Source organism: Microcaecilia unicolor, chromosome 7 (assembly GCF_901765095.1).
Source record: "Microcaecilia unicolor chromosome 7, aMicUni1.1, whole genome shotgun sequence".
NCBI classification, from domain to species: Eukaryota; Metazoa; Chordata; class Amphibia; order Gymnophiona; family Siphonopidae; genus Microcaecilia; species Microcaecilia unicolor.
Window position 1 is genome coordinate 3,226,997 of NC_044037.1, and position 14,695 is coordinate 3,241,691.

Genomic DNA, 14,695 nt, shown 5'->3' on the forward strand with positions numbered 1-14,695 from the left:
CGTTGAGCCTCTTGTAGATACAGTAAATTCTTGTGGTCAGTAATCACTGTGAATCGATGTTCCGCCCCCTCCAGCAGATGTCTCCATTCCTGTAGGGCTAATTTCAATGCTAAGAGCTCTCTGTCCCCTACTGTATAATTACATTCTGCCGGGGAGAATCTACGAGAGAAGAAAGAGCAAGGCTGACGCCGGCCCTTGGAATTCACTTGCGAGAGGACCGCCCCGGCTCCCAACGCAGACGCGTCCACCTCCACAATAAAGGGTTTCTCAGGATCCGGGGCTAGCAAAATGGACGCTGATTTAAAGGCCTCTTTCACCTGGCGAAAGGCCACTTGCGCCTCGGGCGGCCAGTCCCGGACGTTGGCGTCTTTTCTAGTAAGGGCCGTCAGCGGCGCAGTCAGTTGAGAATACTGAGGAATAAACTGGCGATAGTAGTTCGCGAATCCCAAAAAACGTTGTAGGGCCTTCAATCCCAGCGGCTGGGGCCACTCTCGAATTGCCCGGAGTTTGTCCGGCTCCATCTGTAGGTCCCCGGGTAACAGAATGTGTCCCAAGAAAGGTAGCGACCTCTGATGAAAAGCGCACTTACTGAGCTTAGCGAACAGGCGGTATTGCCGTAACCGTTGCAGCACGGCGCGAACATGGCTCACATGGTCGGTGGGGTCTTGGGAAAACACCAAGATATCGTCCAGGTACACAATCACTGTGGAGTTCAAAAAATCCTCAAGCACAAAATTGATAAGTCTCTGGAACACCGCAGGGGCATTACACAGGCCAAAGGGCATCACCCGATACTCGAAATGTCCCTCGTGGGTGTTAAAAGCCGTCTTCCACTCGTCCCCTCGCCGAATTCGAACCAAGTTGTAGGCCCCCCGCAAGTCCAACTTGGTAAACATCTGGGCCCCTTGCAACCTGCTGAAGAGTTCGGGGATGAGCGGTAGAGGAAAACGATCCTTTACAGTGATGGCATTCAATCCCCGATAGTCAATACAGGGCCTTAAGGAGCCGTCCTTCTTAGTAACAAAAAAGAATCCGGCCCCGGCCGGGGACGTAGAGGGCCGGATAAAACCTTTCCGCAGATTCTCCCGGATGTATTCCTGCATCGCCTTGGACTCTCCTCGGGACAGGGTATATAGGCGACCCCGGGGCGGCACGGTGTCTGCCCTCAAGTTAATGGCACAGTCAAACGACCGATGAGGCGGTAGAACCTCCGCCTCCCTGGGATTAAACACATCTGCAAAGTCTCTATAGTCCATAGGCAGTGAGCCCAGCTCTACCTGTGCCCCTCCGGGTACCACCGCCAGGGCAGAGCAGCTGCCGGTCCGGCCCTTACAACCATTCTCCCGACAGGCACTACCCCAAGCTTGGATGCTTCCACTGGTCCAGTCAATAACCGGGCAATGTTTCCGTAACCAGGGCAGTCCCAGGACCACTGGATGAATGGTCCGGGATAGAATCAGAAATCGGGCCTCCTCCTGGTGATCCTCCCCCACCTGTAGCTGCAAATAGGGGGTGATCTCAGTGACCGGCTGCGGTAACGTCGTCCCCTGGATGGAGGTTATTTGCAGTGCCGGCCGCCGCGGGAGCGTGGGCCAGCCCATCTGTTGCAGCAGCTCGTGCCCGATGAAGTTGCCCCCCGACCCCGAGTCCACCAGGGCCCGGGTCTGAATCATGGTCTCATGCCATCGGAGGGTTACTGGTAGCGTGATCAAGGCCTCCGGCAGGGGAGCGGAATGCCCCAAGACCCCCCCCTCAAGGTGCCTTGGGGGAGACGTTTCCCGCCCGGGAGGGACAGGCTCGAATAAAATGTCCAGCCTCACCACAATAGAAGCACAGTCCGTCCCACAGGCGTTTCTTCCTAGTGGAGGAAGCCAGCCGTTGCCGGCCCATCACCATCGGCTCCTCCCCACTCTCCTTGCCCTCCCGGTTCCCACGGCGAGGAGATAGCCCCTTGGCAGTCCGGGACGTTCCCCGCGTCCACTTCTGCCGTTCTGCCCGGGCTCTGGCTCGCTCCTGGAACCGGGTATCTACTCGGATACAAAGCGAAATCAGGGCATCCAACTGGCCTGGGACCTCTCGTCCTGCCAATTCGTCCTTGATTCGTTCTTGTAACCCTTCCATAAAAATTGCCATCAAGGACTCAGGGTTCCAACGGAGCTCCGTGGCTAAAGTCCGGAAACGGATGGCATAATCGGCCACCGTCCCCTCCCCCTGATGAATTCGCAGCAGTTCCGAGGCCACAGACGATGGTCTTCCCAGAAGGTCAAACACCATACGGAATCGGCGCTGAAATTCACTATAGTCATCCAGGATGGGGTCCTGTTGTTCATTCAATGGGGCCACCCAGGCCAGGGCCTTCCCTTCACATAGGCCCATGATATATCCCACTTTACTTTGGTCTGAAGCAAATGTCTCCGGTTGCATCCGGAAGGCCAAATTGCACTGATTGAGGAACCCCCGGCAACTTCCGGGGGCCCCATCATATCGTGTCGGCTCAGGGAACCGAGGTCCCGTGCGGAACCCTCCCGAACGGGGAGCCGCTGCGGCCCCCTGGACCGCAGCGGCCTGGTTCTGTACCTGAAGCGTTGACAGTTGCGAGCATACATTCTGAAGCGCCCCTGATAGGGCGTTCAACTGCTCCTACTGCTGCTGAAGTACCTTGGCCAGGTCCCGTAGATCAGGCTGCGTCGGCGAGCTCATGGCTTCCGTTTCCTGTCCTGTCTTGTCTAGGTAGTGGTGAGCCCTTAGGTTCTCTGAGGCCCGAAGGACCTCAGAGGACTGCCGCGCACCCCGGATCTTCACCCGCGGCGACCGCCGTTCACCGGAGGTTGAGCCCCCAGCTGCAGGCGGCCAGCGGGACTGCTGGAACCGCGGGGTGACGGCCGGCCTGGCTGAACACCAGCAACACAGTCCCGACTGAGTGGCTAGCAGGGATGGCTAGCGCTGCAAAAGCACAGTCTCTGGATGCGGCTAGCAAGGACGGCTAGCTGAAGGAACACAGTCTCTGAGGGTGGCTAGCAAGGACGGCTAGCGGAAGGAACACAGTCTCTGACGGTGGCTAGCAAGGACGGCTAGCAGGACGAAGAACACAGTCTCTGAGGGTGGCTAGCAAGGACGGCTAGCGAACGGAACACAGTCTCTGAAGGTAGCTAGCAAGGACGGCTAGCAGGACGAAGAACACAGTCTCTGAGGGTGACTAGCAAGGACGGCTAGCGGAAGGAACACAGTCTCTGAGGTGGCTAGCAAGGACGGCTAGCAGGACGAAGAACACAGTCTCTGAGGGTGGCTAGCAAGGACGGCTAGCGAACGGAACACAGTCTCTGAAGGTAGCTAGCAAGGACGGCTAGCAGGATGAAGAACACAGTCTCTGAGGGTGACTAGCAAGGACGGCTAGCGGAAGGAACACAGTCTCTGAGGTGGCTAGCAAGGACGGCTAGCAGGACGAAGAACACAGTCCCTGAAGTGGCTAGCAAGGACGGCTAGCGGAAGGAACACAGTCTCTGAAGTGGCTAGCAAGGACGGCTAGCGGAAGGAACACAGTCTCTGAGGTTGGCTTCTGACATTTGAAACGGAAGCCCCGAGCCCTCCTTGTTCCGGGGTTTAAATCCCCCGCCCGTCCATCCTCTCCCTGGAGAAGAGCCAATCCCTGTAGCCCTGACAGGCAAGGATGGCCGGGATTGGAGGACCCGCCTCGCAGGCGGAGTTCCTCCTGCCATGCACCAATCCGGCGCAAGGGGGCGGGACTTGCAATCCTCTCAGCTCCGGTCGGGGAGACAACGACGCCGCCGCCATCTTGGCCGGCGTCCTCCCTTCCCTGGGGCCGGCGTTCGTTCCCGCGGGTCGCCAGCCTTGGGCCGCCCCGCGGAAGTGCCGGCCCCGTCGGCGGCCTGTCTCTGCCGCACCGGGGCCCGCGGCCCCCGCCGACCATCGCTCCCTGCCGCGGGAGCACTGGTAAGGTCCCGAAATGGGACAGGAGTGGTACATACAGTGGAGGAAATAAGTATTTGATCCCTTGCTGATTTTGTAAGTTTGCCCACTGACAAAGACATGAGCAGCCCATAATTGAAGGGTAGGTTATTGGTAACAGTGAGAGATAGCACATCACAAATTAAATCCGGAAAATCACATTGTGGAAAGTATATGAATTTATTTGCATTCTGCAGAGGGAAATAAGTATTTAATCCCTCTAGCAAACAAGACCTAATACTTGGTGGCAAAACCCTTGTTGGCAAGCACAGCGGTCAGACGTCTTCTGTAGTTGATGATGAGGTTTGCACACATGTCAGGAGGAATTTTGGTCCACTCCTCTTTGCAGATCATCTCTAAATCATTAAGAGTTCTGGGCTGTCGCTTGGCAACTCGCAGCTTCAGCTCCCTCCATAAGTTTTCAATGGGATTAAGGTCTGGTGACTGGCTAGGCCACTCCATGACCCTAATGTGCTTCTTCCTGAGCCACTCCTTTGTTGCCTTAGCTGTATGTTTTGGGTCATTGTCGTGCTGGAAGACCCAGCCACGACCCATTTTTAAGGCCCTGGCGGAGGGAAGGAGGTTGTCACTCAGAATTGTACGGTACATGGCCCCATCCATTCTCCCATTGATGCGGTGAAGTAGTCCTGTGCCCTTAGCAGAGAAACACCCCCAAAACATAACATTTCCACCTCCATGCTTGACAGTGGGGACGGTGTTCTTTGGGTCATAGGCAGCATTTCTCTTCCTCCAAACACGGCGAGTTGAGTTCATGCCAAAGAGCTCAATTTTTGTCTCATCTGACCACAGCACCTTCTCCCAATCACTCTCGGCATCATCCAGGTGTTCACTGGCAAACTTCAGACGGGCCGTCACATGTGCCTTCCGGAGCAGGGGGACCTTGCGGGCACTGCAGGATTGCAATCCGTTATGTCGTAATGTGTTACCAATGGTTTTCGTGGTGACAGTGGTCCCAGCTGCCTTGAGATCATTGACAAGTTCCCCCCTTGTAGTTGTAGGCTGATTTCTAACCTTCCTCATGATCAAGGATACCCCACGAGGTGAGATTTTGCATGGAGCCCCAGATCTTTGTCGATTGACAGTCATTTTGTACTTCTTCCATTTTCTTACTATGGCACCAACAGTTGTCTCCTTCTCGCCCAGCGTCTTACTGATGGTTTTGTAGCCCATTCCAGCCTTGTGCAGGTGTATGATCTTGTCCCTGACATCCTTAGACAGCTCCTTGCTCTTGGCCATTTTGTAGAGGTTAGAGTCTGACTGATTCACTGAGTCTGTGGACAGGTGTCTTTCATACAGGTGACCATTGCCGACAGCTGTCTGTCATGCAGGTAACGAGTTGATTTGGAGCATCTACCTGGTCTGTAGGGGCCAGATCTCTTACTGGTTGGTGGGGGATCAAATACTTATTTCCCTCTGCAGAATGCAAATAAATTCATATACTTTCCACAATGTGATTTTCCGGATTTAATTTGTGATGTGCTATCTCTCACTGTTACCAATAACCTACCCTTCAATTATGGGCTGCTCATGTCTTTGTCAGTGGGCAAACTTACAAAATCAGCAAGGGATCAAATACTTATTTCCTCCACTGTAGATGGCAACCCTAGCAATGGAGAAATGAGGCCAATGCAGGACAGACTTCTACAGTCTGTCTCCTGTATATGGCAAAACAGATCAGGATGGACTGGAGTGGGTCAGTGCCAGGCTGACTTTTATGGTCTGAGCCCTGAGAATGGCAAGGACAGATCAGGATCAAGTATGCGTATTTTATACCACATTCATATCGTATGCTATGAGTGCGGATACTGTATATTTTACAGTGGGAGGGAAAGACATCTTAAAGTGGAACTTGTTGAATAAAATGATTTAGGACTGCGTTTCGATCAAAATTTTTAATCACGATTAATCACGTGATTATAGGTGGGGCATAGACTGCAGTCCATTGAGGAAGGCACAGGAGGGGAGGAGGGCACACATTTCCTCTCCCTCTCCCCCCATTAGATATCATACGTTTGCTAGTGGGGATGCTGAAGCCCTGCCAGTCGAAGAAATCCACTGCCAAAGCAGCCACCTTCCTCCTTGTGCTGCCTCAGGAGCTCCCTGAACACCCTGATAGTCACTCTAGTCCTGCTGGGGTTCAGCATCTCCCCCCCCCCCCAATCCCCCACCCCTCATCAGGCCACCTTAAAGTGGTCTTCTGTTGGTCCTTGGCAGTGGCAGCATTGCACAAAGCTTTCCCTCTGGCCCATCCTGCCTCCTCTGAAATCACTTCCTGTTTCTGCATAGGGAGGATGAATCAAAGGGAAAGCTTCAGATTAGGTCATATGTGCGACACTGCTGCTACCGGGGGCCATAAGAACCATTACCTTTAAGGTAGTGTGTGTGTTGGTGGGGGGGAGAGGGGGAGGGAGGAGTGATCTTGAATTGCAGGTTGGGGAAAGATGCCTGATTGTACTGAGGAATGGGAGTGGAAGAGAGCAGAAAAGATGTTTGGAGGAAACAGGAGATGCTGCAACACGATTAACTTGCAGCCTAAACATTAGGAAAGGAATGGAGAATAAGGCAGAGGATACTAGAATACTTCTATACAGATCCATGGTGTGAATACATCTTGAGTACAGTTCTAATCACCTCATCTCCATAAAGCTATGGCTGAACTAGAAAAGTTTCAAAGGATGTTGAAAATGATAATGGATATGATAGAAATCTATAAACCCATGAGTGGGGTTGGAACAGGTAAATAGAGAACAATAGTATCGAACCTAGCAGGCACTCCATGAAACTCATAAGCAGCATTCTTAAAACAAATTATAGGAAGTATTTTTTTCACTCAATCAACAATAAAGCTGTGATGAAAGCAATTAATGTAGCTGGGTTTTAAAAAAAGGTTTAGACAAGTTCCTGGAGGAAAAATGCATAAGCTAACAAAAAGAACCAAAAAGGAGGGAGATGGAGTACCCATAAGGATATCAGCAAAGTTTTCAAAAGTAGAAATGGCCTATGGGTTTCAGAGAAAAAAGGGGCGCTAGAGGTAAAAATCCAAATAGTAGTTTAATGAGCCTTCATAAGGGAGGACAATTCCATTGAATAGTAGACAAACAATATCAGTCCACCAGAGAGAAATGCATTAAAATGCAGGGCCACCGAGAGGCTGAGCCGGGCCCAGGGCAGGGCTGTCGCTGCTGCCGCCCCTCCACAATCACCGCCGCTGCCGCTTCCCCCATGGATCGCCGCAACTGCAAATGTACCTTGGCTGGTGGGGATCCTGAGGCCCCACCAGCAGAAAAGGTCTTCCTCCAGCGCTGCTCTTGCCTGCCCCTGTGGCTTCTTTTTCTCTCAGCGCATGCTCGGTTTCAAAACCAAGCATGCGCGGCCTGAGAGGAAAAGCAACCGCTCAAGCAATGGACAGCGTGTAGAGCAGCGCTGGAGGAAGACTTGCAGTGTCTGCTCCGGGTCCTCCCCAGCCTCCAAGGGGGACCTGGCACTGGAGTTTTCTCTCTCCTGCTCCTGTCAGGATGCAATCACCCAGGTCCCATCAGGAGTGGGAGAGAGATAGACCCCAGCGCTGGGTCCAGGGAATTTTGCTTCCTCTGCCTCCCCCTCTTGGTGGCCCTGTTCAAATGCAAATGACCCAAGACAGATCTACCACTGTTCCCTGGAAGCTGAGCTGGAGTCCTTCACCTACAGCCCTGCCACTCGAGGGTGGTACTGTTTCACTATCACGTTTTCAATAGTGAGGAACAGGCAAGCAAGCTTAGCTGAAATTGGGTGGCGGGGGGAAGAGGGGTTGGTGGTTGAGAGGCTAGGATAGGGGAGGGCAGACTTATACGGGGACTGTGCCAGAGCCGGTGATGGGAGGTGGGACTGGTGGTTGGGAGGTGGGAAATACTGCTGGACAGACTTATACGGTCTGTGCCCTGAAAAAGACAGGTACAAATCAAGGTAAGGTATACACATATGAGTTTATCGTGGGCAGACTAGATGGACCGTGCAGGTCTTTTTCTGCCGTCATCTACTATGTTACTATTGCAGGACTCCAGGGAACCTGCCTGTCCCTAGCGATTGAAAACACAGTATTGAAGCACCACCACCAGCCACTGGCAGTTGGAGGGACTTCCCCCAGTTAGAGGGAAGAGTTATCTCCACCCTGAATATCACAGTATCCTGCATCAAAACTGGCATCTTCTCTCAGCAATCATCCAAACCCTTCTGCAGGTGGGAATGTCCCTCTTTTCCTTAGGTGAGGCAGGTACCAGTGGCATAGTCAGATACCCGAAGTGGGTGGGAAAGAGAACCCTGTCCCCCGCCTGGTATCTCTTAACATAAGAATAGCCATACTGAGTCAGACCAATGGTCCATCTAGCTCAGTATCCTGCTTCCACAGTGGCCAATCGCAGAAACCCAAATAGTAGCAACATTCAATGCTACCAATCCCAGGGAATCCAATTCCTCCCCCCTCCCCCTGAGAATGCTAAACCCACAGTGTGTGAGAGAGTGAGGTGTTGGACTGGGGGCAAGGAATGGGCATACAGGAGAAAAGGAAAAGAGAGGGAGAGATGCTGATGTGGTGGGGCCAGAGAGGAGAGACATAGAGGGAAACTGGACCTCAGTATAGAGACACAAAGGGGAGATGTTGAGCATGTGGGGAGCAAACGGATAGGGGCACAAAGGGGAGATGGTGGATAGGGATGCTATAGGGACACAGTAGAGAAATGCTGGACATGCTTGGTGGCACAGGGACATTGGGGAACAATGCTGGACATAGGTAGGACATAGGAACACAGGAGCAATGCTGGACATGCGTGGGGCAGAATTCTGCACCTGTTGCCCTGGGCAATGTTCCTTATGGTGACCAGCTCTTTGCCAGTTTCTTGGCTGGCCAGTTGTGGTCCAATGGAAAATTGTCAAAAAAACAAGACCCTCTTTATGACACGAGATGAGATTTTTTTTCCACCTCCTGTTTGCATAGCTAATGTGGACATTTCTGTGTGTGCAGAATTCCAGTATCTTGGTGTTTTGTTGGATACTTTCTTGACTTTCCATTTGTTTGTTACCACTGCAATCAAGGGGGCCGATATTCAGACCATAGGAGGCAGCCCAGCTATCTCCCTTGGTTGGCGATCAGACTAGATATTCAATGCCGGGCCGGCACCCACCCTACCCTACCCAGTAGCCTACTCAAAAACTGTGTTCTGGCTATGCCACTTCCAAACTCCTCTTCCTTGCTTGTAGCTCTCTGCTGGCTCAGGCCTAACTGACTGCCCTCGGGTCACTTAGGAAGTAACATAGTAACATAGTAGATGACGGCAGAAAAAGACCTGCATGGTCCATCCAGTCTGCCCAACAAGATAAACTCATATGTGTATACCTTACCTTGATTTGTACCTGCCTTTTTCAGGACACAGATCGTACAAGTCTGCCCAGCAGTATTTCCCGCCTCCCAACCACCAGTCCCGCCTCCCATCACCGGCTCTGGCACAGACCGTATAAGTCTGCCCTCTACTATCCTCGCCTCCCAACCACCAACCTCTCTTCCCCCACCTGCTCCGCCACCCAATTTCGGCTAAGCTTCTGAGGATCCCTTCCTACTGCATAGGATTCCTTTATGCATATCCCACGCATGTTTGAATTCCGTTACCGTTTTCATCTCCACCACCTCCCGCGGGAGGGCATTCCAAGCATCCACCACCCTCTCCGTGAAAAAATATATATGCTGGGCCCCAGTAGAGGGCTCAATTAGCCTTTCCTTTACTCACTGGAGTCCTATGAAATTAAGACCTTGGGTACTGTTTTACAGACTTTTTATACTTCCCTCCAAAAGTGAACTTGACTCCTCTTGTCCTGTGATTGACAGAGGAGGCCCCCCCCCCCAAATTTCATCACACTTTCTAGAGGCCAAGTTCAGGGACTCCGAAATGTTTCTCAGTAGGGATATAGATAGCACTTTTCTGAGGCCTCAGCTATAATAGAATGGATTCCTGGCCATTTAAAGATAGACATATAGCAATCACCCAGACGCATTTTTAGGTATAACTTGTCTGGAATGTTTTTACATTTGGGGAGCGTGCCAGGTGCCCTTGACCTGGATTGGCCACTGTCGGTGACAGGATGCTGGGCTAGATGGACCTTTGGTCTTTCCCAGTATGGCACTACTTATGTACTTATGTACTTATGTACAGACATAAGAGATAAACAAGACTACCCAATCAGCCACCCTATGCACTCACATTTTTAGTACACTTATTTCCCAGCTCCCTATAAAAATGTACCCAAGCTGGCTTGTGGTATCAAATTAATGTCAAATAGATGTGCAGGCAAACAGGCTAAAAAGCATACAAAAAAAAAAGAGAAGTTATCACTTACGGAAGGTCCTGTATCCAAACAGTCTGTATTCACCAGCATAGGAGCAGCACTTGCCTGTAACAGACACACAGATAAGGGAATTACCCATTAAGATTGATTTATCAGGAGCCATGACCTACTCTTATGCAAAAAAAAAAAACCCTAAAAAGTATGTGCAAAATATATGAAAAATTCTGTAGTACTCTTGCATCCTTTATATGTAATTGATTTTTTGTACATAGTTCCCCCATCATGAGACCTGACACCTCTACCAGGCATGAAATCCTACTCCTAAGCTTTTTCCTTCCACCTTGCCCAACTCTCTCTCTCTCTCTCTCTCTCTCTCTCTCTCTCTCTCTCTCTCTCTCTCTCTCTCTCTCTCTCAGCTTGCACCCTTCCTCCTCCCCCCTCCCCCCAAATGACATGACATGATATGAATGCTTATATTCCGCAAAACTTGGTCAGCTCAACATGGATTACAAACAAGAGAACTAGGAACAACCCAGAGAATAATACATCAAAATACTACTTAGTAAAACAAAACAGCGAAGCTTAACTCAGATATTTCTGAAAGAGCCAAGTGTTCAGGTGTTTCCTATTGTTCTGTCCCCCAACAGCCTTACACTAGTTTATAGTGTGGCCCTAAAATGTGTTTCATACCTTTACTGTTATCCTCACTTCTAAGGATTTTTACTGTTGCAGTCCTCATTGCAAAGAAATATGTGCAATGCATTGTGTGTAATGTAGTTTCACATGTAATGCAGTCACCCCTGCTTATTTGTATAAAGTTTGTTACCAGTGGTCTATTCTCCTGCTAGACCTCCTCCTCTTCTCATCCAAGCTTGGCTTCTTAATTTACTTACTTGGCATTTCCTGGTCATTCCTACTTTCTCTGTCTTGAGAGGTCAGCTAGGGTATGACCTTTTCCTCCAATCGAGGACTGTTCTCTGTTTCCTTTCTACCATATATAAACGATTGGTTACTGTGCTCAATAGGTTTTTGTGGAAGGGAAAGCAGGCCTGCATGTCTTATGTGTGTGCCACATTGCCAATGTTTGGGGGGGGGAGGGGTTGGGACTAATTAATCTTAAACTCTATGCCCATGCCAGCTGTGTATGTCACCTTCATGATTGGCTTTGAGACACTTTCTGCTTTTCTATCACTTCTCTTGAAACTAAATTGTGTTTTCCGTATCATTTTAGTTACCGTATTTGTTACATGTTCCTCGTACAAATCATGCCAACACAATGGCCCACTCTTGCTGTTTCACCCTACCTGTACTACTTGGCATTGGTTATGTTCTCTCTTGCAGGTTCCCCCACGCACGACATAAGTACATAAGTATTGCCACACTGGGAAAAGACCAAGGGTCCATCGAGCCCAGCATCCTGTCCACGACAGCAGCCAATCCAGGCCAAGGGCACCTGGCAAGCTTCCCAAATGTACAAACATTCTATACATGTTATTCCTGGAATTGTGGACTTTTCCCAAGTCCATTTAGTAGCGGTTTATGGACTTGTCCTTTAGGAAACCGTCTAACCCCTTTTTAAACTCTGCCAAGCTAACCACCTTCACCACGTTCTCCGGCAACAAATTCCAGAGTTTAATTATGCGTTGGGTGAAGAATACTTTTCTCCAATTTGTTTTAAATTTACTACACTGCAGTTTCATCGCATGCCCCGTAGTCCTACCCAGTATTTTTGGAAAGCTTCACATCCACCTGTTCCACTCCACTCATTATTTTATATGCCTCTATCATGTCTCCCCTCAGCCATCTCTTCTTCAAGATGAAAAGCCCTAGCATCCTTAATCTTTCTTCATAGGGAATTCGTCCCATCCCCGCTATCATTTTAGTCGCCCTTCGCTGCACCTTTTCCAATTCTACTATATCTTTCTTGAGATGCGGCGACCAGAATTGAACACAATACTCAAGGTGCGGTCGCACCATGGAGCGATACAACGGCATTACAACATCCTCACACCTGTTTTCCATACCTTTCCTAATAATACCCAACATTCTATTCACTTTCCTAGCCGCAGCAGCACATTGAGCAGAAGGTTTCAGTGTATTATTGACGACAACACCCAGATCCCTTTCTTGGTCCGTAACTCCTAACGTGGAACCTTGCATGACGTAGCTATAATTCGGGTTCTTTTTTCCCACATGCATCACCTTGCACTTGCTCACATTAAACGTCATCTGCCATTTAGCCGCCCAGTTTCCCAGTCTTTCACAATCCCGTTGCGAGTTAACGACTTTGAATTACTTTGTGTCATCAGCAAATTTAATTACCTCGCTAGTTATTCCCATCTCTAAATCATTTATAAATATATTAAAAAGCCGTGGTCCTAGCACAGACCCCTGAGTAACGCCACTAACTACCCTTCTCCATTGTGAATACTGCCCATTTAACCCCACTCTCTGTTTCCTATCCTTCAACCAGTTTTTAATCCACAATAGGACATTTCCTCCTATCCCATGACCCTCCAATTTCCTCTGTAGCCTTTCATGAGGTACCTTGTGAAACGCCTTTTGAAAATCCAGATACACAATATCAACCGGCTCCCCTTTGTCCACATGTTTGTTTACTCCTTCAAAGAATTGAAGTAAATTGGTCAGGCAAGATTTCCCCCCACAAAAGCCGTGCTGACTTGGTCTCAGTAATCCACGTCCTTGGATGTACTCTGTAATTTTGTTTTTGATACTAGCCTCTACCATTTTCCCCGGCACCAACGTCAGACTCACCGGTCTATAATTTCCCGGATTTCCCCTGGAACCTTTTTTAAAAATCGGCATTACATTGGCCACCCTTCGATTTTCCAGTACCACGCTCGATTTTAAGGATAAATTGCATATCACTAGCAGTAGCTCCGCAAGCTCATTTTTCAGTTCTATCGGTACTCTAGGATGAATACCATCCAGTCCAGGAGATTTGCTACTCTTCAGTTTGCTGAACTGCCCCATTTCGTCCTCCAGGTTTACCGTGAAGTCAGTAAGTTTCTCCGACTCGTCTGCTTGAAATACCATTTCCGACACCGGTATCCCACCCAAATCTTCCTCAGTGAAGACCGAAGCAAAGAATTCATTCAGTCTCTCTGCTACTTCTTTATCTTCCTTGATCGCCCCTTTTACCCCTCGGTCAACCAGCAGCCCAATCGATTCTTTTGCCTGCTTCTTGCTTTTAATATACCAAAAAATATTTTTGCTATGTTTTTTTGCCTCTAATGCTATCTTTTTTGCCGTAATCCTTCTTGGCCTTCTTTATCTGTGCCTTGCATTTGCTTTGACACTCCTTATGCTGCTTCTTGTTATTTTCAGACGGTTCCTTCTTCCGTTTTCTGAAGGTGTTTCTTTTAGCCCTAATAGCTTCCTTCACCTCACCTTTCAACCACGCCGGCTGTCTTTTGGACTTCCGTCTTTCTTTTCTAATTTGCGGAATATGTTTGGCCTGAGCCTCCAGGATGGTATTTTTGAACAGCGTCCATGCCTGTTGTACAGTTTTTACCCTCTCAGTTGCCCACCTAAGTTTTTTTTTAACCGTTCTTCTCATTTTATCATAGTCTCCTTTTTTAAAGTTAAATGCTAACGTATTTGACTTCCTGTGTATAGTTACTTCAAGGTTGATATCAAAACTGATCATATTATGATCACTGTTATCAAGCGGCCCCAGTACCATAATGTCCCTCACCAGATCATGCGCTCCACTAAGGACCAAGTCTAGAATTTTTCCTTCTCTCGTCGGCTCCTGCACCAGCTGCTCCATAAAGCTGTCCTTGATTTCATCATGGAATTGTACTTCTCTAGTGTGTCCCGGTGTTACATTTACCCAGTCTATATTTGGATAATTGAAGTCACCCATTATTATCACATTGCCTATTTTGTTTGCGTCTCTGATTTCTTTTATTATTTCTGCGTCTACCTGCTCATCCTGGCGAGGTGGACGGTAGTACACTCCTATCACCATTCTTTTCCCTTTTATACATGGAATTTCAACCTACAATGATTCAAAGGTGTGATTTGTGTCCTGCTGAATTTGTAATCTATCTGAGTCAAGGCTCTCGTTAATATACAATGCTACCCCTCCACCAGTCCGGTCCACCCTATCACTACGATATACTTTGTACCCCGGTATGACAGTGTCCCACTGGTTATCCTCCTTCCACCAGGTCTCAGTAATGCCTATTATATCCAATTTTTCATTTACTGCAATATATTCCAACTCTCCCATCTTATTTCTTAGACTCCTAGCATTTACATATAGACATTTAAGAGTATGTTTGTTGTTCCTATTTGCATGATGCTTAGTACTTGACACTATTGATTTGCCATCTTTTGTCTGATCTTTAGTTGTATTTAAGGGCACGTG

General features: G+C 49.2%; 1 protein-coding gene across 5 annotated transcripts in view; it reads right to left on the reverse strand.

Moving 5' to 3' along the window:
• DLG3 (discs large MAGUK scaffold protein 3) overlaps positions 1-14,695 on the reverse strand; it is a 409,804-nt gene that overhangs the window by 349,399 nt on the left and 45,710 nt on the right. For 3 of the 5 annotated variants that reach the window (XM_030208892.1, XM_030208890.1, XM_030208889.1), the window contains exon 2: positions 10,351-10,404. The exons of the other annotated variants lie outside the window; for them this stretch is intronic. In XM_030208892.1, the coding sequence (XP_030064752.1) occupies positions 10,351-10,404 (54 nt within the window). The remainder of the gene's footprint in view (positions 1-10,350; positions 10,405-14,695) is intronic. 5 annotated transcript variants of the gene reach the window in all.